Source organism: Gavia stellata, chromosome 36 (genome assembly GCF_030936135.1).
Source record: "Gavia stellata isolate bGavSte3 chromosome 36, bGavSte3.hap2, whole genome shotgun sequence".
In the NCBI taxonomy this organism is placed as follows: Eukaryota; Metazoa; Chordata; class Aves; order Gaviiformes; family Gaviidae; genus Gavia; species Gavia stellata.
In genome coordinates, this window is record NC_082629.1 from 1,183,763 (window position 1) to 1,210,348 (window position 26,586).

Consider the following 26,586-nt stretch of genomic DNA (forward strand, 5'->3'; position numbering starts at 1 on the left):
AGCAAACACAACACCATGCTGGAAACGGAGGGGAGGGATCTTCTGCTGATGAGATAAGGAAGAGCATGACAACTGATTTTCTTAGAAGGCTAGATGACTTAAAACTGAGGTTCTTTTCTACTGTTTAATTTCATGGCTTTTTTTCATATAAATTTAATTTGAATAAGCAGAGATAATTACCATCTATAACTCAGGCTTAGCTGTGCCGCTGGAGAAGCTGGAGGTTTGACCGTATATGTGACAACAGTTGTGATGTGACCGTTCAGAACTTGGGTGCAATGGCTGTCATGTAAAATCAGCAAGTTGTCACGGGTAACAAAATGTTTTATGACTTTGTGTTGGGGCCAACATTTCTTGCCACACTCGGAAGCGATTGTGTGACTGTCAGGGCATTGTTCACATGAAATCAACTGATTTTGCTGCTAACGTTGGGTATAACCGATCATTTTTCTGTGCTTTTACACTAGTGAGCTTAATGCTTATTTGTTGCGTCAGTGGTGCTAGGAGAAGAGGTACCAACTCAGAACAGGGCTTCGAAATACGGTGATTTGTGCGTGTGTTGAATACCAGGCAGACTGGTGTTCCGGTGGATGTTGTACTTCAGGAAATGTATTGACAGCTGCTGTTGCTGCTAAGAAGGTAGCTTATGTTACCCCTCAGAAATATTTTCTCTGTATTAAACAAATATTTTCTCCTTATTAAACAGATCTGGTGTTACCTGGTTTTGGTGGGGGCAGGCTGTGAGAGAGAGACACGTAGCTGAAGAGCAGAGAGGATTGCTTTGGCTGTGTGTGGCCACTTGCGCTCAGCCAAAGCAGGTGTTGGGAAATGCCGCTGCAAATCCATGCAGGAGTGTTTTGTGCCCTCTTTGTGTCCGTGTAGTTGAACGGACAGTGTATGTGGGAGAACTGGGCTGTGTTCTTCCTAGCTAAAATAGGAGAGCAGTGCTGAAAGGGCAGCGGGCGCTGCCACGTCCTGGAGCGTTGGGCAAAGGCTTCTTGGTTGTCTCAATGTTCCACCAGAAGTAGGAGGCAGAGGGGAACCCCATTAGCCCTGACGCTTTATCAGTCTCTGTATTTGCCTCCCAACACAATGCTATTAATAAATCCTTCATTTTTAGAGAAAAATAAGCCACGTTCCCAACTTTGAAGGCATCTGTCATGTCTCCAGAAGAGTGCCGTGCATTTCTGCATGTAGCGGCTTGCAGAGTTTCTGCTCGCTCGGTGTGCCTGCCCTGCGGAGACGCGAGCTCTCCGCGGAGCTGGAGCAGCTGCAGATGGAGGGGAAGGTTCTGGAGATGGGAGACAAACGCGCACAGCCCTGCCAACCTCGTACTTGCTGCTCTGTGAAAAAAGCCTTGCTCTTCCCATAAGCACTGGATTAACATCTTACTGGCTCTGTTTCTTTTGCATCCGCTTCAGTACGGCGATAGCTTAGGTGTGCGCTACTTCTTTGCCGCTTCACGTAGTTGGTGACTTCCCACAAAGGATTTTTTTTAAGGCCATTAAAAAAGGCCCTTCTCTGAATCATCAGGAATTGTGAATCTGCTTGAATCATGGGAAGTCTTCCAAGATTTTTTTTTCCCCTCTCCAGCATTTGCCAGAAGGCTTTGCATCATAGGTCTTTTCTTTTAAAGCTAGATGTACAGCATGCATAGGAACAAATCAGCTGGTTGCTTTTCCTTGCAGTAGGACACAGTGATCTTGGTTTATCTAAGGAAACTGAAACTGCATTTTAACTGAGAAGCTGAACTTTCCAGTGGCCTGTTAACTGATATTTAAAGGAGAAACAGTGTGACCTAGAAACGGAACCCATGGCACAGGGAGTCAAAACTCCTGGGTTCGGAGCCCAGCCCTGCAAGCGATGGTTTTGTCCGAGCTACTTCTCTTTGCTCAGTTTCATTTTTCCAAAATGGGAGTAGTGACTTCTAGGAGAATCAGGAAAGTCCCTTTGCTCACAGGTAGCAGATTTTGGAGCTTATTTAGGTCCTTTTTGTCTTTACATAAGTACCAGGGAGAATTTTGTCATGATTCTTTGTTTTGCTAATAGTAATCACCTTCCAGTTCCTGGCCTGAAGCACATGATAGAAGCAATACTTGCCCATGGTACTTGTTGTGGAAACCTGAAATATTTCAATTAAAAAACCCAAAAGGCAGGTACATGAACTTCCTCGTTTACATGTGCAGACAAAATTCAGGAAAGCTACCTATGTGAGCATCCCTAGCAATGAAAGCAAAGCAGCCGATTGCCTCATAGTCTAGTCTTCCTTCAGTGTTTGCTTAAGCAAGAGGTACAGACCATCACCCTCTCTTATTTCCTCAACCTTATTAGGACTTCTTTTTTTTTTAATGTTTTTCCATCTTTTAGACCTCTCTTTCCTTCTCTTCCATTTATGGCCTACGCTATCACTCCTACTGAGCAACTCCTCACCCTGTTCTTTCTCATTGAACGTGACTTTTGCCAGGTTGTGGTCGTTTTCCTCAAGTAACCTCCGTTTCACTCAGTATGAATCTCATACTTGCTACAGAACGAGGTAAAGGTGCTAATGCTCCTGCAGTGGCTCCATTTACGAGGCAGTAGAAGGTCCCTGAATATTCTGGGAACTGAGAGCATATATAAGCTTAAGTGGGTTGATTTCAATGGAAAAATCCACCCTGCAGTTGTAGAAGAGTGTCTCTACATCCGTGAACATCTGAGGCTAGAGTGGGACTGTCTGAGGTCACCTATAGCTTGCAGATGAGCACCTGAGGATCTTTCTAGTGTGTATGTGCCAATGGAGTGACTTGCAACTTCATCAAGTCACATGCACGGCTTGGAAATGGGCCCTCCGGTCCAGAATGTCACCTTGGCTGCGTGGACCTGGGAAAATTACAGGGATGTGGGAGACCAGCTTGGGGGAGGCTTGTCTGGCTCTAGCATGTGCTTCAAGGAGCCTTCGTTTATGACTTCTGTAGGGCAAGGTAATGGCCCTGCAAGGTCACGATACCATTAATGGGTTTTGCATTTCACTGGAGTCACTGAAACAGAGGGAAGAATCGGGACCATCTCAAAAATCAGCCTTTTATCCTTATTTCCAAAAGCTAATTACCTTTTCCTGGTCTTGCGTGTTCCATGTTATTTTTTCTTCCGCTCCATCTCTGCAGTAGGCTTAAAAGGAGCAGGAACAGTCAGCGTGCCCTTCCTAGCTATCCTCCCTGCTGTCATGGTAGAATGAATACGGGAGAGTAATCCCTCTCGGGCGTCTTCTCCAGTCCTTCCTGGGTGTTGGATGGAAGACAAAGTGTAACGGAGCTGTTTGCTGTTGTACAGCTTTTCATGAGACGACAGATAATGGTACTGCTTGCATCCCGTCCTAAGCGTTGCCGTAGCAAGTAGAGCTTTGATCAGGGCATGCCGAGCGTGGCACGGACTGGGAGGCGAGAGAATCCCTGCTGTAATCACCTAAATAGCTGCAGCCCACTGGTGATGAGTGGAAGGAAGGAGAATCATTTCCGCTTCTGAGGCAGAATGAATTTCCTTACATAGGCAGATCGTGATGTCATTAAAACTTAAATCCAGATCAGTTTCTCAAAATTGCCTGTTGAACAATATTTATTTTTAAAAATAGATCTTTCAGGAATGTTTTATTTCATAAATTTCAAAAAATGTCAAGGGTTTTTCCTATGTTGGGCTTGAAACAAGAGATTAAAGCAAGAGCAAAATGTGGCAGATACTTTTTTCCCCATAAGCTTTTCAGTGGTGAATAGTAAGTTACTAAGGAAGAATAAATTTGTCCCCTTTTGGAGGGGGGAATGGAAAAATAAATATTAAATAATGTGTTCTCTGTATTGGGAAGTACACCTCTATGAGCCAAAACAGACTTGAAGAGTATTTTGCATTGACGTTTAATTCTGTATATACTTCTTCAGCCTACAGGGTGCCAGAGTTCCCTGTAAATTAATTTTGAAAATAGCTCTGTTAAAGGCACTTGCTCAGGGTGTCGTCAGAAAGTCGTCGCTCTTTCTTGCTTAACACCGAGAGTAAGGCAGTCATCAGTTACCACCGTAGGAATGTGGTTCCATATGTTCTTAGGCTGTTCATAAAGCTGTTTTCTTCTTAAATCTTCTGCCCACTCCTCCTCACTTTTCAGCCGTTACAGAAATGCTTAATGTAAAACCTGCATGAAGCAAGAGTATTTTAAGTCTTCATGTAACTGGAATGGTTTTTGCCATCACTCGATCAATTCTGTCACGCCCTCCAGCATAGCTTCTTTAATGCATTATTTTGCAAATTGATTTAGGGAAGACTTATCTTTTGTGGTCTTACTTCTTTTTATGTGAGAACTATTTCTAAGGCTTCTGCAAAGCGTAGATTCCCAGCCAACTTCAAGAAAACTAAAGTGGACAGAGCCTTTTTCACAACTCTTTAACAACAAACTGAGACTTTTGAAAGTTCAACCAGACTTCATCTCTTAGAAGAAGATGCAAAATGCCTTTCTCCAGGTATCACCTTTCTCTGAGTTTTGAGCTTTGCCTCAGCAGAGCTTGAAAGGGCTTAAGGATGCTCTTGGACCTGAACGAGCAAACATTTTAAGAGCATGCAGCCATTTTGAAATTGCGTTTTAATATGTCAGCAGCATAAAGGAAAGCTAAGATAAGGTTTTAAATCGCCAAACACTTTTTGGCTTTTGAGCTCTTCTTTCTATTGACAAGGCCAAGCCGAGATTTACCCAGGTTTTTAGAAGATACACGGGGGAGCTGGAGCAGTGCGGCTTGGAACCGTCGGAATCGATGAGCAGGCTGGAACGTACGGCACCTCATTTGTGTTATGGTTGTACTGAGAGGCCCAGTTACGATGGGCTTTATAGACAGGAGTAAGTTCAACAAGCGTTACGGTCTAAAAAGAGACAGCTGGGCAGAGCATGGAAGAGAAGACAAGGAGCTGCCTTATGTAAGGTCATGTAATAGATGAAGGGCTAAGCTGGCAAGCAGAACGTGGAGTTCATGTTTGGTAGGCGATTGCCCTGATCATTGGATGGAACGGCTTATATTACAACAGGGAATGCCAAATTTTCTGGGTTGATCCTTGTGAAACAGCTATTGAAAATGTATGTTTCCATGTAATCGCTCCAGCGTGCCAAGGCAAACAGTCTGACCCTCCGTATAGAGCAGTTTACATCTGCGTTCCCCGACTGAGTCTGGCTTGCTCTTCTAGCAGAGGTCTAAAGTCTTTAGGTTGGTTTACATGTGTGAAGCAGCACGCACATGCCTGTGTCTCCATGTGAAGAAAGGTTTTACTTCTGGCTTGCTGAGCTGTTTCTGAGCAAACCATCGGGCTCCTGCACGGTGATTTTTTTTTTTCCCATGTAGAAATGGAGGCATAATGAAACTGAGCCACCTTACAGAACCACTGCACGGGTTTTTTGGGCATTTCTGTCTTTGTCCAGCTCACCTTGTGCCCACGTAATGTTCACCACAGTCACGTCGGGGATTTCGTCGCTTAAAAGATGCGGTAGAGTTGAGAGCTCAGTGCTGTGCTAGGGACACAACTGAAGCCCGTGAGCATCCCAGTTTGATGGGTATCCTGCTCCGAAGCCTCTGCAGGGGACAGTGAAAGAAGATTTAAAGATGAACAGTATGTGAGTCTTGAAAAGTTTGTGGTGTCAGGGAAAGAGAGGCAGCTGGTTCTTAAAACTGGGTGTCCCTTGACCACTCTGTAATCCGCAATTTTGAAAAACTTACGGCCTTTTAGAATATTGTTACATGCCAAGGTAATCTGTTCATTAATTCTTGATGCTGCAATTTAAGAGCTGTCCAGGGTTGTCTTTAAAGTGCTTTTCTTGGGAGATGCATTAGTGGTTATGCTAACTAATCTTTCTCACTCAGTGCTGAACCACAATCTGATTTTGATTTCCTTTTCAAATAATTTACTGCTCAGTGGTCTAATTTAGCCAAATGAGCTAAAATACGTTGTTTCACTTACTAGGAGGGAAATGACAAATTTCCTAAGAGTGAGTCTCCTGGGGAAGCACAGTGACTGCGTTGGCAGAAAGCCCTCGTGGATTCCCTCGTGTTGGACTCCGGGAGGCTCAGGGCTGTGCCAAACGGTGGGCTGGTGCCGGGGAGCGAGCCCGTGAGTCCGGCTTTGCCCCATTCCCCTGCAGTGGTCTGGGGCTCATCCCTCCTCGCTGATGCTGCAGCATCCCGGAGGGAATGTAAAATGGGAAAATGGTGCCGGGGAAAGGGCTTTGGCTTTTGAGCGCACGCAAATTGCTTTTTTTCCTCCAAGTCGAGTGGTAGGTGCATTGAGAGTGCTGGTATTAAGCAACCACAGATCTAATTTTGCCTCTCCAGATGGCTGCGTGTGATTCTCCCGGTGCTTTTTGATATGCATGTTCGCTAGCGGGGAGATGAAATAGCGGGTCTGTATTTTAGGGCTGGTGATGGAGAGATGAGATCGATTCTGCTTCACGTTTACATGATTCGTTCCACAGGTTCTGTACAAAGTAGCGAACCTTAATGTCTCGCTAATTAAAGGCAATGAGAGCACATGACTCTGCCTGGAGTTGATGCACCAACGTGGAATGTGCTCAAAATTGCCAGCGAGTGGGGACGGTGGGCATCTGACTTGTTGTGTCTGCTGGGGTGGGGGACTCTACCATGACACTTTCTTTCTGCTGACGTGTCAATCTCTCTTTGCAGGTGAGGTGTGCTGTCGTGTAAAAACACGGTTGGTTGTGGTAGCTGTTAGCGAGGTTTGGGAAGGAGGCACGGGCGACACGAGCACGGTGCCGTAAAGATGGTCTCGTGCACCAGGCAAAGGCGTGAAGTCTGGGTTCAGCTGCTAATTCTGCGCCTGAAGTTGTGGTCCTTAGTTGCTTTGGGCCTCGGTTCTTATCTATTAGATAGGGATGATAGTGCTTCCACCCTCACGTGATGAAAATGTGCGCTCTTGGATGGGAGATTTTGCTCTGCTCTGTCCGAGGTGTCTAGTAAAATGGGTGGTTTGGAGTAGAATTGTTCGTGATGTTCTGGTAGGTATGTTTTACCCTAATGGGAACTTCATAAAGGAGATTATTCTTTAAAAAAGCAGAAAATGCTGGGTTTTACTGTGGAAGTTGTTCGTCATTTTTGTACAATTCATGCTTTGATTTTCATGCATTAACTCTCTCTCTCTCTTTTTCTTTCTTTCTTTGTTTCTCTACAGACCTTTGTAGTACTAAACAGAGGGAAAACACTCTTCCGATTTAGTGCCACACCTGCCTTGTACATTTTAAGTCCTTTTAATCTGTTTAGAAGAATAGCTATTAAAATTTTGATACATTCATATCCTTTTTATTACTGAGTTATTTTTGCCTTTGTATAGTCATTGAAAAATCTTGTACCTATTGTCTTATTGCTCAATTCAAATAGTGTCTATGAATTACAGTTCTACACCTGCTGAAGTTGGATTGGCCTCAGAGCATGCGCAAAAATGTGGGTTTTTTGAGTGAAAAAGCCTGGTCCTTTGGGCATACCCAGTCAAGTAAACTTTTTGGTTATTTTCCCTGCTAAATTATACCTGTCTGTGTCCGTTCTCCCATCAGCGCACAGGCATTGATAAGTCTTGGAACAGATGTGATTTAAGGTTGTGCTTCACATGCAGAGGAGTTGAGCTTTAACTAGCTGCTAAAATGGTTAAATAGAATTAGTAGCTGGAGAAGGAGCCAAAGATACCTCATATGTAATTAGACGCTGACTAATTTCTTGCTCTTTTGGCATCTCTCAAACTTCCTTCTAACGGCAAGGCTATTCCAAAATGTTCCACTGCAGGGCTTCAGACGGCTCTGATGGCTTCAGAAGCATCATCTGCATGTGTTATTAGGAGAGAAAAAAAATAGTACTATATTGGATGAGCTGCTTTGCCCTGTTTATTTATTTATTTTTAGAAAGCGACTCTAAAACGGAAACACATTCATTTGTTGTTGTAGAGGCTTCGATGTCCTTACTTCCTGCATCTCCTATGAAGAAAAAGCTTTTCCATCTTTTCAAAGTTGACTTGGGATCTGAGGCTGGGAACGTTTTCTTTGGCTTGTGTGTTACTTCTCGTAGCCTCTCCTCCCCTCTGGATGTGCTGGGACGCAGCTGAGAGGTGCGGTCTCTCAGGTGGAGACCGAGATGCTGGCAGTGGAGCTTGGGCCTTGAGCTAAGATCCGTTTGAGTCTGCTTGAACAGTTCTGGAAGTCAAACACCTTTGGATTTCGCCATTCTGCTAATAATTCACTAGTTAAAATCCACTCAGATTTCTAATTCTGAAGTTGTGCTGTCCCTGCAGCGCTCCTCGGATCAGTTAGTCCAGCACCTTCCGTCCGCAAACGTGACACACAAGGTCCTGAACACACAGAGGGAGCAGAGATGCTTGGAAGGATTCGTAAGGTTTTCTCCAAGCTAAATCCTAGGTGCCCATGGACTGCAACGCTGCTTTCCTGTTGGATATATTAGCAGGCAATATATTTTGATGTTACTGACTATATGGAATTACTTGGGGAGACATTTTCATTAAGGCATGTGATTTTTTTGAATTGCTAAGACATACCAGAAAATGTAAAATAAATTGAATGGTGCCGTAAAAATACTATTTATATATAGTCACCCCAGTCTTATTTCCCATGACTGCAGGAAGCATCTTGGCTCTTATTTGTAGTCCACAGAGAATAGACTGGAAATTGTTGTTGAATTTTATTGCAGCACAGTGATCTTTAGGGAGCTGTAGGCTGATGTAGAGAGCCACGCTAGTGTCCCTTTGATCCTTGACTTTGTTCTACAGTATTTAGCATGATCATTATGTGCACTATTTTGACCAACTGTGTGTTCATGACTTTTAGTAACCCACCTGAATGGTCGAAGAATGTGGAGTAAGTAACGCTTCTTGTGTTTTTAAGAATCTCACAGAATGTTGTTGTTCTTCTACTGAGAAATCTGTTCCTCCTCGCGTTTAAGTTAGCATGAATACAAGTCGTCTTTTATATCCGCTTTGTTTAGACAAAAGTGTTTGCAATTCATCTTTTTTCATGACTAAAATGACATTTCTACAAACTTCTCAGTGCGGCTCTCTTTCTTCCTCGTAACAGGTATACATTCACTGGTATTTATACATTTGAATCACTTGTGAAAATTATTGCAAGAGGTTTCTGTATAGATGGCTTTACTTTCCTACGTGATCCATGGAACTGGCTAGATTTCAGTGTGATCATGATGGCGTAAGTTGTGTTTTCAGATTATTTCAGGTATTTGTGGCGTACGGGAGGGGATGAGACCTTAGGAAGAGGGTGGGCGTGTAAGGAAAAAATAAATCAAGGAAAACTGAAGTGAATCCCCAAAAGATTTCTTTCTTGATTTTTTCAGAAGAAAGCTTTAGCCTGACACGGAGTCACAGATCTAAAATGCAACTCCATGGAGTCAGTGGAGTTGCTGCTGCAAAAAATACGATTTTCTGAAAGCTGCATTTATTAGTATAAGACTTCATAATAGTGCCTAGCATTTTAGATTGCTCACGTGCCAGAGCGGCAGTGTCTTCTGTTAAGCATAGGACTAGGAGCCAAACATCTTTAAGTTCTAGTCTCTACCACTCCTTCCCTCCTTGGGCTTGCATGTTCAAACTTCCCGGGCTGCGACTGAAGGTTGAACAGATATTAACAGTTATTAACCCATTTCTGATGAAGGTGCAGTGTCCGCAAAGGAGACACTTTATTTTCCTTCCTCGTTCTTTTCTCTTGTGCCAGATCAGCTTTCTTGGTCTGATAATGAGGATTCATGGGGATGTCTGAATTCGCAGCTGAACCAGGAGATGCACGCTAGATTTCTGGTTTTTTCCTTACTGGCCTGCGTTGATGGTTGCTTAGGCTTAGTACCGCTGATGAAAACCAGGTGTATGTCACTGGTAGTCTGAGTCACTGGTGGAAGAAATTTATGGTTTTTTTCCCTTTTACATTAATTTTTGGAATATTGCATGTGTGCATGTTTGGGCTCCCTTAGTCAACAACGGCCGATGAAAACTGAGGGATCACGTAGAAAGGCTCAGCAGCCTAATTTTCAAAGTTTCAGAGCACTTGAATGTAATTGCAGTAAAATGCTTGAACTGTATAAAATGCCTTTTTTTGGCTGGATTCTGCACCCAAGGTTGTTGATTTTCCTGTATTTCTGTTCTTTTTCTACTTGCCTTTTAGTTGTGTATTTAAATTATGTGCAAAGAGTTGGACATTGTACACAAAAGGCAAATAACCGGTAGCTCACTGACACTTTAGTTTTACTTCAGAATAGACGGGGAGGCTATTCTGTGCGCTGGAGGCTCCCAGTTCCGTGCACACAGACCGAATTTGACCCGTGAATTGGTTATTTCCTTTGTTTCTCGATAAATTAACAAGTAACAGCATGCCGGCTTTAAAAAGCCCACTGCGTTGGTCTTAAATAAACATGCTGATCTAACATGCTGATCTCTAGCTGATCTAACTCTGTAACCTCCTCATTTCCAGGGAGGTTGCCTGTAGACTTCAAATACAATCCTTTTTTGTGTCAAGGGCTAGAGCAAGCCTGTGCGTTATTTAAATCCCACTGAGAGGGTCTAAGTTTTATGAAGCCCTTCAGGCCTTTCGGCCTTTCTGCACCAGGAAGAGTCTTGAATATTGTGCATTTCTTTGCTTTCTCCGACCATGTTTCTCCCCAGACAGCACAGAGGAAATACTCTGTTCTGAGTTGTGCTAAAATATGACTGTTAACCTTGCACTAAGCCTCTTATCCTCTGTGTATCTCGGGTTTATCCCCTTGCAAAATGGGGACAGCCATACCTACCTGTGGCTCACAACAGGTAGTAAAGCATAAAGGATTAAAATGAAGGATGCTAATCAAAGCAAGAGATGATCGTGCTTTACTAAAAACATGAAGTGAAGCAAATATACCAGAAACCACTGAAGTGAGGCGATGTCACCAAGTCTCCTCACATACTTGACGGTTTTACAATTACCTCCTCCTGTAGAGATAGCATTAAATTTTCAAGTCCTATATAGGCGAGAATGCACGTATCTAACCGTGCGCCTGGGCAAGCTGGTTGCAGCCTGGAGAGACTTAAACTGTGTTTTGGCTCTGACATTTTCTGTCTCTCTCTCTTTTAAATGCCAATTCTAAAGCATTTTAAACTACAAGCTGTTTCCTACAAACAGACAACTATATGAAAAGGAAGGTGACCCCAACGGTGCCATTAACTCTGGTTTAATTCTGCAGGTATATAACAGAGTTTGTAAACCTAGGCAATGTTTCAGCTCTGCGCACTTTCAGGGTTCTGAGAGCTTTGAAAACTATTTCTGTAATTCCAGGTAAGGCGGCCTCCGGTTGGTGTTAGCTGTTGGGTGCAGGCCCCTGTGAGTGATGTATTGCTTTGTCTGTAGTTGTTGTTTTCTTTTGGTGTGTGTATTGTCATTGTGTTTTTTGTGTGTGACCTCCCTCATTGCAGATATGTCACAGAGTTTGTGGACCTTGGGAATGTCTCAGCATTGAGAACTTTCAGAGTTCTCCGAGCTTTGAAAACTATCTCTGTTATTCCAGGTGAGAACCATTAAGCATTAAAGGCTGGTCTTGCGTGTATCTCTTTTCCATATCCCCCCTCGTCCTGCATTGCTTATTTCTCAGAAATAGCACGGGGATATTTTTGATGGGCTTTGCAGTCTGTATAAATAGTTTGAAATTAAGGCTTCTGGGCCATCAAATTATGGGATGAACAGTCCGCTGTTCCGTACTTCTTTATCCCTGCGTACGCGTGTGGCTATCCGATCTCTGAAATGAAAGCCAGGCCTCACGTTTAGTCCCAGATGAATAAAGGATCAGGCACTCCCTTGCTCCTCAGGCTGAACCGTTTCTTGCTCAGCGACTCATCCCATTATCGTCAGTGTTTCTAGGGTTGTTTTAGGACTAAGTTTGTAAAGGAAGCGAGCAAAACCCAGCCAAGATTAAAGCCTTTCTGCCTGAGGCTACTTCAGCTACCTGGAGTCAGATGGGATCTGGGGCAGGCTGTCTTCTAGGTAATGACAATAAGCTTGCCTCCTCGTCTTCAGAAAGGGTCGATGCTGCCGGTTTGAGATAGACTAAGCTAAATGGAGCATTGGCACTACCAGCTTTTGCATTGGTGTGTTACAGCGGAACCGGTTGTCAGCTATTAATGCAACAGTGTGTGGCCCACAGTACTGACCGAGCTTTCAGTAAGCCAGAAGTCCTAATTCATAGACCTGCCCCTTTCACGTGCCACCCCCAGAGCTGGACTTTGCAAGACCGTCACTCACAAAGCTACTGCTAGACTTTAAACTCAGTCTGGGTGTCACAGGGTAAGCAATGGCCCTTCCTTTATTGTAAGAGACCGTGGAGGCATTATGACTGAGAATATGATTCTGATCCTGATTTCTTGTATAGAAAACTCTCGTGCAGATGTGTCCCTAATCTTAAGGTCAAGCTCAAGACTCAATTTTCACAGGCACTGAAGCATCTGTAGCTTTCCTGTTCTCAGGTGCTTGACCTGTCTCAAGGTCAGCACCCTAAATAATCACTTGATGAGTTTGGGTCTTCTGTATCTTTGTGTTTTGTTTCCTAATGCATTAACTGATAATGATTCTTTTGCTTTCTCAGGCTACACTTGCGTATACATTTGCCAGAAAAGAGACTATGGAATTGTAGGGGCCCATCACTTTTGTCCCCATTCCAGACTGCTAAACCCATCAGATGTACATGGCTGTTGTGCATGATGTTCTTAAGTGGCACCTGCTTTCCTTGCACAGAATGAGAGTATGCTAGAATAATGTTCTTACTTAGCCTTCCTTAATGTTTGGCAGTGCATATACAAAGAGCAAAAGATATTTGGTAATTGCTGGTTGCAGTGCACTAGACGGATCTGAAGTGCAGTTGCGATTCTGTCAGCCTGCTACAGGTATTAACTGGCTTGCTCAAAGAAAAGCATCGATGTGAAAATAAGTTTCGTGTGTGTTTTGCTTTCATAATCACAGCAGAGTGAAGATGATGCAACTTTAATGAGCTGGTTACTAAATGTGTGGCAGCATGCCTTGTCTTCCTATGGAAAGGAGCAAAACAGTTCAGTTTGGTATCATTCTCTCCATACTCCTCAAAACTAATGGAGTTTTCCTTACATTGCACATGACAGCAAGGGGGGTGGATCTGAGCCCTCCTAAGTTCAGTGCAGCTGTACTTTTTACTAAAGGGTCGATTTGCTGCACGCAGCCGAGGGGAGCCTGTTTGAGTGTTGGGCACTCGGAACACATCCGTGGCTGGAACTGTAAATGGCAGAACTTTGGGTGTTGGTCTCAGTTAGGCTCTGGGATAGGATTGCCCCCGCTGCAAGTCTGCAGCACGTAGGTAAAGCACAATCCTTGCTCCCCTCTTGATTTTGTGACTACCAACACGAGGAATGTAACGCATTTGTGCAATTAGCCTTTTGGCTTATTTGATATGAACTTAGGCATAGAGTGCTCTTCATTCTTCCCCGAGAATGAAATGAGGCCCATTGTCAGAAGATAGCCCTTCAGGAATCCCAAATCTAGGGATTATTTCCTTTAATATAATGCATTAACATATCATGTCTCGGGGAAGAAGTTATTTTTAGAACACACTTAATATTAAAATATAAAGGGGTTCCCCTTCTGCTTCAGCACGAATGGCATGGGAATTTTCGCATTGTGCTGAGCTAATGAGAAACTCACCTTAGCGTTATGACGAGTGCTAACTACATCTTCTATCAACAACTGGAATTGTCCTCAGTGTGTTTTTTAGGCAAGATAAAAATGGGAAATGTTGCCAGAATATTACTTGCCACTGGACAAAATTCCATGCAGGTAGAGGGTCTGTATAGATTCGTGTGACAGGAATAGACTGTGGCACCTATGAGCTAAAACATCAAAATACTGCTTTCATCTTACGGCTTCGTAGACCGCGTTAAACTCTGTGGTGGTCGGAAGCTATTTTTTTATTGGCACTTGAGTTGTCGATATTTTAATTGACTAATGCCATCAGCCTCCATGCGTTGCCAGCCTGTGACACGCCTGCATTAAGCGGGACGCAGGGCTGATCTGGATCCGCAGTGCGTGAAGGCGATTCCTTCAGCTGGAAGTTGTTGAAGTTGTGTTTGTCCTGCGACTGGGCTGGGAACACTCCTGCTGCCAGTTTATCGCCTTGGTTCAAAACCCCCTTCTCCGTATGTGCCTGTGAGAGAGCAGCATACAAACCAGAAACACAAACGCGGGTGTAAATGGCTGCATGTGCCGAGGGGTGCATATTTGAGCAATGGAGATGAGCATGCCAGCGGGTGTTGCAACAGTTATTTGTCTGCCAGAACTAACCGCAAAAAACTGCTTTGTGTTGGAGTAGGGCTTTGGCATTGATTAAAAGCTTTGAAGATTGACGTAAAAGACACTTTAAAAAAATTATTCCTCCATAAGAATTCCTTCTTATTTATGTATTTTTGAATCTTTATCTTCATGATACGGCTCAAACCTCTGTTGGTATAGAAAGGTTTCTTGTCAAAGGTTTATTGCAGAATGCTCATGTGGCCTCAGCCAGAGACTTGGATCTGATTAGCCCCGAATTCAGCTGGATCTGTGGTTTTTATCTTTTTTTTCCCTCCTTCCTCCCTTCAGCCTCCTTCACTACTCATTTATAAATGCAAGATCATCCTACCTAACATCAGAAAGGCTGATTAAAGGGCCCTAATACTGCATCGTTCCTGCATCCCAAATTCTTGCTTGTTTAGATCTGTCTCCTGAAAGCGTTAGTGCTGCGTTCTTCCCCCGGTTCATGGTGGTTCCTCTTACAGACCAGACTGGTTTGGAGAACCGGCAGGATTCTTGGCTTATGCCTGAGCTTACTTTTATTATTGGCCCTTGCCTATTAATGATCCTGACGGCCTTGGTAAAACCTGAAGAGCCAGCACTCTGGATGAAATCCTGCCCTAGCCGTAACAAAACCCATGATCTAAATGAAGGATTCAGCTCCCACAAGGAAAGGGGAAGTGCTGAAACACTTCAGTTAAGCAGTAGAAACTTAAGATGTAGACAGTTCGAAAGGTATTTGATCTTTGTAAGTTGTTGTAGTTGGTGCCAATAAGCCAGGCTTAAACACAACTAAATGTGTCCATGGAGAGGTTTGTAGCAGCGCATCTTAATTTAACATCTCTGTTTAGACAAACCCTGCTTTCATGGCAATGACTCCCGAGTACGCTTTGCATCCTCGGCTGCAAGGCTCAGATATTCTTGGGGATGAACGTTGGTATTTTGTTTTGTTCTAACCATTGCTAGTTCACCATCGAAACGGGTGAGCTTGGCTCATTCATCGCCTTTGTTGTACTGTGTGGAAAAACCTGAATGCGAGTGGTGGTTCCCAGGAACCCGGCCATTTTATAGCACCAATCTTTTGCCACCATAGAGCAGTTGTAAGGTACTGTACGTATTTGAATTTTCAATGTCTTTTCATTCTACAGGAGTGATTTCTAGTCTTGTTTTCTTCTCTGCAGGCTTGAAGACCATTGTGGGTGCCCTAATTCAGTCTGTGAAGAAGCTGTCGGATGTAATGATCTTGACAGTATTTTGTCTCAGTGTCTTTGCTCTGATCGGGTTGCAGCTGTTTATGGGCAATTTAAGGAACAAGTGTGTGATATGGCCAATTAATGTGAATGAGACTTTCCTGGATAACGGCTCTAGGGGCTTTGACTGGGAGGAATACACCAACAATATGTGTAGGTATTTCTGCAGTGATACTCCCTAAAAACCTTCTTTTTTTGGCTTAACGCTGCTGACCGGGATTTCTGACATGGCTTATAATGTGGTGTATCCAGCTTTGCGCAGTAAAAAACCCTTGCTCAGATATTTTTCAGTTTTGAGAAACCTGGCCTTGTTAAGTTGTTTCTAGTTGGGTTTGTCCTTTAGAAGGTCTTGGCTGTTCTCTTTTAGCTAAGTATTTTGTAAAAAATGCTTTTTTTTTTCTGTTTTGTTTCCGATTTAAAAACTGTTTAAATATGGTAAAAGGGAAGTAACTGCCCATTTAAATCCCTGGGCTGAATGTTAGGTCCTTCACTTAGTTTTGCCGAGTTCTTCAGAGGATGCACATGAAGTTGTTGGTACCTGTTTCTGCTTTGCAGCATCCTTCCACGCTGGCAGGATTTCAGAGCTGTAAATGATGCTGCGGATGATCACAGAACCAGCCTCCAAGTTTTTGTAACTGAACTTCTTCCTCCCTTCTCACTTTGAGCTTCTATGCAGTCAGCTAGTTTTAAATCTTTATTCTAAATGCTGTACTGACTTCCAGAAAGGTGTTTAAACTCAGGCACAGTTAGTGGGGCCAATGTTATTTAAAGCTGAGTTAGTTTACTGATAAATTTACCAGTGGGGGATCTGGAGGGCTCTTCAGGGAAGGTTTTTATAGTTTTATAGTATGTCGCATTCTCTAACTCCACATGTGTGTGCATGTAATCTTTTCTTTTTCATCTTCTTCAGCAAATTTTTACATAATTCCTGGTGCCCCTGATCCTTTGCTCTGTGGTAACAGCTCAGATGCAGGGTGAGTGTTGAGCTTTATTAAAAGTAGAGACTCTAATTACCATTGATGTTGGCAAAACTGTTGGAATATCTCCTGTTACTTCCTTTGGTGGTTCTGGTGTTATTTCGCATGTAAAAGGTTACACGTTTCTTAATCTAATTATTAATCCATTGTTATTATTTGTTTGACTAATATAATGTAAGCTGACATTTTTCATGTCATCTCAGGAGGCAGGTACGTCTAATGATGATTACTAGTGGCATTACTTCCCTCTGAATCCAATCATAAGAATCATCAGAGAAGTAGGGGATGGAGGTCCAGAAATAGAAACTTTTCATGTGCTATTGCCTCCAATTGGTTTTTCACCCAGTCCTTCAGCTCTAAAGACACTTACAGCAAAAGCTAGTGCTTTCGGCTCACGTTGGGTGAAAAGCCTCACGTTGCCGCATCGTGTTTCCACAGGACAGTGATAACAGGGCTTTTCTGAAATCCTGTCTGTCAGTCTCCATGTCTGCTATTCTTACTTGCCGCGGAAAGCAAAATGCATGCCGTTTGTTATGAGGGTTGTGAAAATCTCCGTAGGCATGGATAATGTGTGTCGACTTGCTCTATCCCTTCTACTGCCTTGATGCCCTGAAATGGCTATTGTCTTCTTCACAGTCAATGTCCGGAGGGTTACACGTGCATGAAAGCGGGACGGAACCCGAACTATGGTTACACAAGCTTTGACACTTTCAGCTGGGCTTTTCTGGCTTTATTTCGCCTTATGACTCAGGACTTTTGGGAAAACTTGTATCAGTTAGTAAGTAAACACTTCGCTTCAGTGTTATACAAGATGAGAATTTGGGGGCAATACAGGAAAGGAAAACGTGACAAGCTTTATTTTATTCCTCCTATCTGAAAGAGTAACTATAGGTAAAGCTACGCAATAAGATGCTGTGTGTTGAGGAGGAAGGGGAGATTACCTGTAAGCGGGTGTTGGACTTTTAAGTCCAGAAGGGATGGTAGGTCCCCAGTGTGCGTACAGCTGAACTGTGAATTAATTCCAGAAGAACCTGACCGCATGCTGCAGAAGATTGCGAGCAGTTCAGCTCTGCTCGCAGAAGGTGCTCAGGCGCTTTGGAGGGCAGAGTGTTTCCTTGTAACCTGAGGATGGTTTGGGGACCTTGCTGAAATGGCTTTTCTTCTATTTTGTTTTGTTTTAAAGGAGCCTAAGCATTGAGTTTCACACTGTACTTCTGAATCCTTTTCAGTTTGCATCCGCTGGATGTTCCCTTAAGAGAAGAGGGATGTCACCTTTTGTATTTATGGCTAATGAATGTGCAGTGTCTTAGCGCTTTGCAGTGGAAGTGCTGAGATGTTAAATATTCAGCACCGCTATATTTTCTTAGAAGCTTCCAGGTCAAGAAACTTGGGATCAGTTCACGTATCAGGTGTCACTCTGAAATTGCTTTCCCCTTTCCTTTTCTCTTCCCTCTACCACGCTCTTCTACTTCCAGACCTTACGAGCAGCAGGAAAAACCTACATGATCTTCTTTGTCTTGGTGATCTTTGTGGGATCGTTCTATCTGGTTAATCTAATTTTGGCTGTGGTAGCTATGGCTTATGAAGAGCAGAACCAGGCCACGCTGGAGGAGGCAGAGCAGAAGGAGGCAGAATTTAAGGCCATGTTAGAACAATTGAAAAAGCAGCAGGAAGAAGCACAGGTGAGTGCTTTGATTGTGTATTTTTGGATGCTATTACATATTTTAAGATTTATTTGCCTGTTATTACAGAGCAGTGGTGTATAATAAAAAAATGCAGCAGTGCTATGGCTGGCGTGCCCTGGCGTCACGTCCTCTGTTGACGGGGATTGACATTGCGCATTGTCTCTTCCCTGCTGCTGCTGATTTTTCCTGAATTACATGCAAGCTTGCTATGTTTATTTTGTATTGGAAAACTGCCTTCCATTAAGGAATTCTTAAATGTTCCCAGAGTTCCTAGTTAAGTGTGGGAATATCTTTCCAAGACAGACAAGTACGTCTTTGTTGGTCCTTTATCAAATGCTTATAAACAAAGCTGAGGGACCAAGAGATTTTACTACCTGCAAAAGTAGACTGTAAAAATTTTTACAAGTCCTGGCTGCAGGTTTCTTCTAAGAGAAAGAATAAGCATCTCAATCCTGCCCCAAAGACTTGTACTTGAATGCATTAAGCAACACTCTTTCTTAAAGCAGAAAATGGGGTATTAATCGTGGTAAGATCTGATTTATTTTTCCATTCTCTTGCCTTCACCCTCAGGCTGCTGCTATGGTCACTTCGGCAGGGACAGTCTCTGAAGATGCTGTGGAAGATGATGGTGGGGGGAGGATGTCTCGGAGCTCTTCAGAGATTTCCAAACTCAGTTCCAAGAGTGCCAAGGAGCGTCGAAACAGGAGGAAAAAACGAAAGGACAAGGAACTGTCAGAAGGAGATGAGAAGTGTGACAATGAAAAGGTGTTCAAGTCCGAATCGGAGGATGGCATGAGGAGGAAAGCATTCAGGCTACCAGATAACAGGCTAGGAAGGAAGTTTTCCATCATGAACCAGGTAGTTTTCATTTCCATCACTAATGTTTACGCTTGCCTGTAGTCAGGATAATATTCTCGTTTAGGTCCTGATTAGCATGTCAAAGGAATCTGCCCACCGTCTTAAACTTGCAGCGGATCAGGAGGAGACTTACGGCCCAATTTTACAGCCCTTGCACACACTTACCCTGGCATAAATTGTTCCTAGAGTAGTGAATCTAACCAGATAACTTCTTCGCTGACATAGCTCAGCCAGCCAGGAGCGAACAACTCTTGAAGTATAGCCGACGACTAAGTGGTGATGGTTTGTGTAGACCTGGAGAGGGAGCGCAACCACTTCAGCAGCACTTGACGGCACTGCAGCGCTTTGTTTCCACGCTATTCACGCTGTTGTCGTTCTTTCTTTTCTCCCTCCTAGTCTCTCCTCAGTATCCCAGGCTCCCCTTTTCTCTCCCGACACAATAGCAAGAGCAGCATCTTCAGCTACAAAGGGCGATTTCGTGACCCGGGTTCAGAGAACGAGTTTGCCGATGACGAGCACAGCACAGTGGAGGAAAGCGAAGGCAGGAGAGACTCCCTCTTCATCCCCATCCGCGGTCGCGATCGAAGGAGCAGCTACAGTGGCTACAGCGGCTACAGCCAAGGCAGCCGGTCCTCGCGGATTTTCCCCAACCTCCGCCGAAACGTGAAGAGGAACAGCACGGTGGATTGTAACGGCGTGGTGTCCCTCATCGGTGGCCCACCTTCCAGCATGCCTGGGGGACGCCTTCTGCCTGAGGTGAAAATAGATAAGGCAGCTACCGATGACAGTGTAAGGAAGTCAATGAGTAGATAGCGTAGGCATGGCGGTCTGTCCTCTTCTCCTCTCCCGTATGCCGCCCTTCGAGTGAACCAGACGCCCTGGCGGAATGAGAGTCGGTCTGTCGGACCGCAGACGATAAAGTCTGTATGGGATTAAACACCCTGTGCTTTAACTTCCCCTTTCTTTCCTTCTTAAACTCAGTGACCCACCTCCTGCTCCCCCTGGCTTCCTAGGAAAAAAAGGCTTGGAATTGAGTCCTTAATTAAAGGGCTGATAGTAGTAGGAACCCCTGGTGTATGTTGGGGCAATTCATAAGGAGCTATTTAAAGCATGGGAATGGGGAAACCAGCCAAAGTTTGTTGCAAATCTTCTCCACAAGAAGATAAAATATTTGGGGATTTAAAGGGAAATACACACAATCTTTTAGCCCTCTCTAAATTTTGCAGGGGAACCTGTTAGTAAAATAAGGATTTTTAAAATTTAATTTTTGAATTTTCCTTGACTGTGACATTTTGTAATTAGTTGATTGAATTGCTATTGAGAGTAACCTTTTTAGTGGACCAGTATTTCAGAATGCAGGAGAGAAACAAAGTTAAAAAAAAAATATTAGTTAGTGGGGCGTAAAAGAATCTGGATAAGATTGAAACAACATAATTTGAGAGATACCTAAATCAGTTGTTTCTAAGAAAAGTCTGGTTACCGTGCCTATAAATTCCAAGCTATTTTTTTTAGTTATTTCAATTCTTGCAACCTATTTGACCTTAATTAGTTATGTTAAGCATCAGTTGCTACCTGATTTTTTTTTTCTCCCCTAGTTAGCAGGTTAATACAATGTTTTGCTTCAGTATTTAATTCTTTCTAACACAGCATGAATGTGGTAGGAATAGTAATCTGCATGATGCATGTGTAAATGAGAAAGTGTTACTTAGCAGTTATTTTGCCGACTCTGTATGTAGAGGGAGTTCAACATGCAACAAGCAATTAACTGTCATGGTGGGAGAGCTGCATGGGCTGTGCAGAGACCTTGGCTCACAAGCAGACAGCGGCACATTCCTGTAATGAGGAAAAAAAAGCCAGTTACCTGTTAGCACACGAGATTGTCTGTGCCTAAACGGGGACTGGCATTTCTGGAACAATCTTAGGAGGAAGACTGTGAGGTGCCTTTAGCAGTGCAAGCTCTTTGACTTGAGGGGAGCAAGGTGATCCTTCACAAGGGTGAAATCGGGACATGGTTTCATGTCCCTGTTGTGTTAGAGAATCAGCTTCATAGTGGGCTAGAGTGGGAGAAATCCCTGCTAGTTCTCGGACAGTGATGTGGCCGAGCTTCTTTTGGCCTAATTTTCAGATTTGAAATAAATGTTGACACTGCCAAGTGCTTGGTGCCTAAACCTTATTAATTTGGGTGGCTCAAATGAGGCTGGGGCATAGTTCACACTCTGACCAGACGGGTTGTAAAGTGGACCGGTGAAAAGAGTCACTGCCTCTCTGTGCTGTTTGGTGGTAGTACAGAGCATGAACTCCTTTGTACTACAGCCGTCTTCATTAGAAATGTTCTTTGAAATATAGTCCTTAATTTGTCTAAGGCTGCAAAGTACTGGTGCTAGCAGAAATGAGGGCTTGAGTTTTGGTTTGACCACTTACATAATGTAGGAAAGTGAGAAGGATAGCAGGAACAAAGATGGTTTTCTCTCTTGGGCATACGTGCTGTATTTCTAGGCTGAGAGTATGTAAAATAGCGGGAAGACTAAGAGTTTGTGTTAATCATCATGTTAATTTTGCAGGGTACTACTGAAATCGAAATTAGAAAGAAACCTGGTGGGTCTCTCTTGGTCTCGATGGATCAGGTGAACGCATCCTATGGAAGAAAGGATCGAACCAACAGTGTAATGACCGGGTTGACAAATACCCTTGTTGAGGGTAGGTATGGCTGGAAGGTGTGCCCTTGGTATTTTTCAGTATGTAGGTATCGATTGCCCTCTCGTGGTGTGTTGTAGGAAGGCAGAGGACCCATCCACCCGGCAGTCGTAGGATGGTTTCTCACACCACGTCTGCCCTGGGTTCCCTGTGCTGGAGCCGTGCTGGCTGTCCCTCGGCACGGCCAGAGGTGTGACCGGTCACAAGATACGGGTATGGACACACGTGTCCGCTCAGTTTGTCCAAGAGGATGCCGAATGGTAACATTAAACTTCCTGAGTGGCTTCGTGGTGGCTTAGGGGATTAGGGAGGTAGCTGGTCTGTAAGGCAGCAGGGCGAGGGGTGCAGGGTGGGGAGTACCGGCTCCGGTCAGGGCCCGTCTGTTCGGGCAAGTGCTGCACAGCAGAGATCAGTTTTGAGCCTTGGGTACCTGACAGAGGACATGCGTGCCCTTCAGAGATACAGAATTCAGCTATCCCTGCTTTCGAGTAGTACGTATTCATGCATTGGTTTTGCCTAAACCTGCTTCTTTTGAGTCATGATTGATACAGAAGTATTTATTAGACTTTATTTTACTTGGGTTTGCCTCTGAATTATACAGATACGGAAGTAAAGACAACAAAGAGTTGTAATTTTACAATAATGAATATGCAGTGTGGAGATTATAAGAGTAAGACAATGTCTGATACAGGCATTCTGTCTTCTGCCATCTCCCAAAGACTGGAGAGACCCTCCTTTGCTTACAGTCCACAGGAGGAAAAGATCTGAACTACACTAAGAGCTGGAACGTGACAGCTGTCAAAAGAGAAAGGGACTTCTGCATGACGGAAATTCTGAAATGGACAGCATGCGGAGATGAGATTTCCAAATATGTTATGCAGGAGCCAGCAAGAATTTATGAACAGCAGCCATATGAGGTTGATGATCTCAAATTCCTGCTGTCTCCTGCAATAAAACTGTATGAAAACTAAATATACTTAGAAACAGAGCAAGGTTCTGCTGCTGCTTCCCTCCTGCGCAAACGCCTACAGGCTACGGAGCTACGGTCCTCTTTTTTAACTTTAGAAATTCCAAGGCAACTAAATACTAAGCAACCAGAGAACCAATGAGAAGGAGAGCGCAGTGGTCCTTTCCCTACCCATAAAAAATAAAACTTCAGCCTGAACAGCTGTATAGCCTGAACGGAACCGTTACAAGTCAAAGACCAGAGGGGGGAACTCCTGTGTTGGTTTTTTTTTGTTCTCCTAAGCATTTGAAATAAGCCAGTGTAAAAAAAAATGGACACAGCGTCATGTTTGATTTCTGTAAATGGATGTGGTTAGTCTTAATCAGGTTATTCCTGTTTAAAATCCTTTGCAGCATTATGTCATGTATTTCCTCTTTTAGACCATGTCTGCATTCAGCACAGAATTCATTTAAGTTATTTAAAAACTGGCACCAAAGGCAGTTTAGAATCTGTAACTTTGATTTCAACCGTTTTACCTTGATCAGTTCGGAGTTAAATATATCCCTTAATTTAAAATAATTTGGATTGAATCACAAGATCCGCGCGGGGCTGTTGCACAGGTTTAGAACTGTGCTTCCCGGTAACCTCGTGCAGATGTGATGTAGCGCTTGCGTAGGGACAAAGGAGAAGCTCAGTACAGAGACTTGCCCTAACTCTTCTGTCGTGGTGATCTGCATGATGGGCCGCGGTCGTAAGGTCCATGCCTCATTAACTCTTTGTCTCTTAAGCTATTGCCAAGCATCCTGGAGTTCTGTTGTTTTGAGTGTTGTATGTACATATGGCAAAACGTGTCTTTGGCCCAAGAATATTGAATTGCGCAAGCAGGGAGACACGAGGCGTTCATGACAGGCGAGATCAGACAGTATTTCAGCCGTGCTCAGCGTCAGCCAGATCCAGCAGCCTTAGAGGCGAAGACTGAACTCTGTTGCTGTTTTGTTTTGTAACTGTAGAGCTGGAAGAATCCCAGAGGAAATGTCCCCCTTGCTGGTACAAATTTGCCAACACGTTCTTGATCTGGGAATGCCACCCATACTGGATCAAGCTGAAGGAGATAGTGAACTTAATTGTCATGGATCCTTTTGTTGACTTGGCCATCACCATCTGTATTGTGCTGAACACTTTGTTCATGGCAATGGAGCACCATCCTATGACCCCAGAGTTTGAACATGTGCTCTCCGTAGGAAATCTGGTAAGATGGTATTGGTAAATATGCCTTAGAGATCTGCTCCTGCTGGGATACATTGCTTGTTAATGTAGACTTAGACTGAAAGAACTGCTTATTCCAGACTCTAGAGGACACTGAGCGGCGTGAGCTTGCTCTCACTGCAGTCTGTGGCAACTCAGAGATGTTTGCTAAGTGAGCACTTCTCTGGTCAGAATTTGTTACTACTTAAAAATCCATCCATTAATTCCTGGTATGCCTGAGTAGGTCAATGGTATTTGTGCTGCGTTGGAGGAGAAAAGAGTACTGCAGACGAGTACATGCCGTTGCATAGGCTGCATGTTTGAATTGGCGTGACAAATTGCATTGTTTGCTATTTAGCCTGAAGATCAGAAAATGAACAAAAGTGAATCTGTGCCTGTTCTTTCTTTTCCCTGTCTCTCTCCTCGCCACTCCAGGTTTTCACTGGAATTTTCACAGCAGAAATGTTCCTGAAGCTCATTGCCATGGATCCCTACTATTATTTCCAAGAAGGCTGGAACATCTTTGATGGATTTATTGTCTCCCTCAGTTTAATGGAACTGGGTCTAGCAGATGTGGAAGGACTTTCTGTGCTGCGATCTTTCCGATTGGTATTCCATATTCCAGTTCTTTTTGAATGTTACTGTCTTGGAGTACTAGAAAGCTTTTTACGTAAGAAAAGGCAAACCCCACTTTTTTCTGGTTTTGGATAGGACAGAGATGGAGTAGTGTCATTTTTGTGGTCTCTTCCTACTTCACAACTGCTGCTTGCGAGAGCTGAGCAACAGCTCATTGCATTTAGGCAGTGAAGGATGACTTGGGAGGTATCTTGATGTAGGGTACCTAATATGGAGGGAGCTGGACCATGTTAGAAGGCACCTCTTATTTCAAATTTGGTAGGTTGTATGTTACAGTATAATTAAAGCGCTGAATACCTACAGCCTTCATGTGCTTTAACTTGTGCCGTCAGTGGTTAAGCTTTTGAAAATTAAATTATGAAAACCTCAAGGGTAGATTTTTGGGCGCAGAGAACCACAATTGAGGTTGGATTTTCCAAGGAGCACAGTACTCAGAAGCTCCTGCTTACATCCAGCTTCAGAAAGTCTGTCTCCAAATGAGATTCTCTGGAAAATAAACTTTGATTGCGTGTTCTGGATATGCCAGGAAAACAAGTCCATTTTTCCAGGGGAAGATGAGAAGCATTCAGGAAAGAAAAAAGTAATTTTTTGTGACACGCACCCTTCAGATAAGTCTCCTGACTTCCTTAATGTTGCAAAGTTTGCAAAGCAAAACGGCAGCTCCATACTTTTCCTTCGTAAAGGGAGATCACCATGTGGGGGACAACTAAGTACAGAATACAGGAGGCCAAATTCAAAGAGAAGTTAAGCATTCCCTACTCCCGCTGACTTCAGCAGCAGAAGCATGGGCTTATATTTACGTAAAATACAAGATGATTGCTGTTTAGAAAGTTCTGCCTGATTTTTCTCTTTGTTTAAGATGAAATTAAATTAAGCGTCATTTGTCTGTTTTGTTTTTTGGTTGTTTTTTTCTGTAGCTGAGAGTCTTCAAACTGGCCAAGTCCTGGCCCACTCTGAACATGCTGATAAAAATCATCGGTAACTCAGTGGGTGCTTTGGGGAACTTGACCTTGGTGCTAGCCATCATCGTGTTCATCTTTGCTGTGGTGGGCATGCAGCTCTTCGGCAAAAGCTACAAGGAGTGTGTCTGCAAGATCAATCCGGAGTGTGAGCTACCCCGCTGGCACATGCACGATTTCTTCCACTCCTTCCTTATTGTCTTCCGTGTGTTGTGTGGGGAATGGATTGAGACCATGTGGGATTGTATGGAAGTAGCAGGACAGGCCATGTGCTTGATTGTCTTCATGATGGTCATGGTCATCGGAAATTTAGTGGTCAGTAAATGGTTACTGATGGTCTTTATTGGTTGCCTCTGGGTGGGGTAGAACATGGGGAGACCATAGGACTAGGGAGTAATGATTTGTGAGTCTGTTCCAGCTCTACTGGGGTCCTTCATGGCCTTTGACATATGAACAGTCCTGTTGACTTTGGTAGCACAATATTAAGGATGTGCTTTGCTTGATTAGGGCCTTAAACAGCTGCCCACAAATAAAGCATGCAGGCACTTTGCAATAAAAGCTGGAGGTACAAAACCCTCAGTCAAAGGTGACAGACCCACACCTTGCCTGGGGGAGTAAAAGAAGCTTAAAAGAAGCAAAACATGGCTTTTCAAATGCCAGGAGAGGAAATAATCTGGTATGCAGGAGAAGGTCCTGAAGTGTTAAAATCAGGTTGGAAGTTTCTTCTAAAATCTGCCCACTAGCTCAATCATGAGGTATAGTTGTGTGCAAGAATCGGCTGGTGAAGTTGCACGGCCTGTTGTGTGGGAGGTTAGACTAGATCGTGATGTTTCCTTCTGGTCTCAAATTTTACGAAGAAAAGTCTATGGAGGAAAATGTAAGCAAGAATGAAGTAGTGTGAACAGTTGCATGTCTCCAAAGTAGTGTTGTGACTCTCATTCAGTAACGTTCAAAAGGACTTGTCTCGCCAAGGGATTTTGACAAAATAAGTCTTGGGGACT

The 26,586-nt window shown here is 43.7% G+C and overlaps 1 protein-coding gene across 5 annotated transcripts in view; it reads left to right on the plus strand.

Annotated features, from left to right (window-relative positions):
• SCN8A (sodium voltage-gated channel alpha subunit 8) overlaps window positions 1-26,586 on the plus strand; it is a 45,258-nt gene that overhangs the window by 793 nt on the left and 17,879 nt on the right. For 2 of the 5 annotated variants that reach the window (XM_059832855.1, XM_059832857.1), the window contains exons 2-15: window positions 7,186-7,304; window positions 8,783-8,872; window positions 9,089-9,217; window positions 11,235-11,326; window positions 15,517-15,738; window positions 16,496-16,559; window positions 17,199-17,340; window positions 18,038-18,244; window positions 18,818-19,105; window positions 19,502-19,861; window positions 21,667-21,802; window positions 23,756-23,994; window positions 24,426-24,599; window positions 25,544-25,900. In XM_059832855.1, the coding sequence (XP_059688838.1) occupies window positions 7,186-7,304; window positions 8,783-8,872; window positions 9,089-9,217; window positions 11,235-11,326; window positions 15,517-15,738; window positions 16,496-16,559; window positions 17,199-17,340; window positions 18,038-18,244; window positions 18,818-19,105; window positions 19,502-19,861; window positions 21,667-21,802; window positions 23,756-23,994; window positions 24,426-24,599; window positions 25,544-25,900 (2,619 nt within the window). Of the gene's footprint in view, window positions 1-7,185; window positions 7,305-8,782; window positions 8,873-9,088; window positions 9,218-11,234; window positions 11,327-11,463; window positions 11,556-15,516; window positions 15,739-16,495; window positions 16,560-17,198; window positions 17,341-18,037; window positions 18,245-18,817; window positions 19,106-19,501; window positions 19,895-21,666; window positions 21,803-23,755; window positions 23,995-24,425; window positions 24,600-25,543; window positions 25,901-26,586 lie in introns of all 5 variants that reach the window. The other 3 variants (XM_059832854.1, XM_059832856.1, XM_059832853.1) reach the window with 2 other exon arrangements.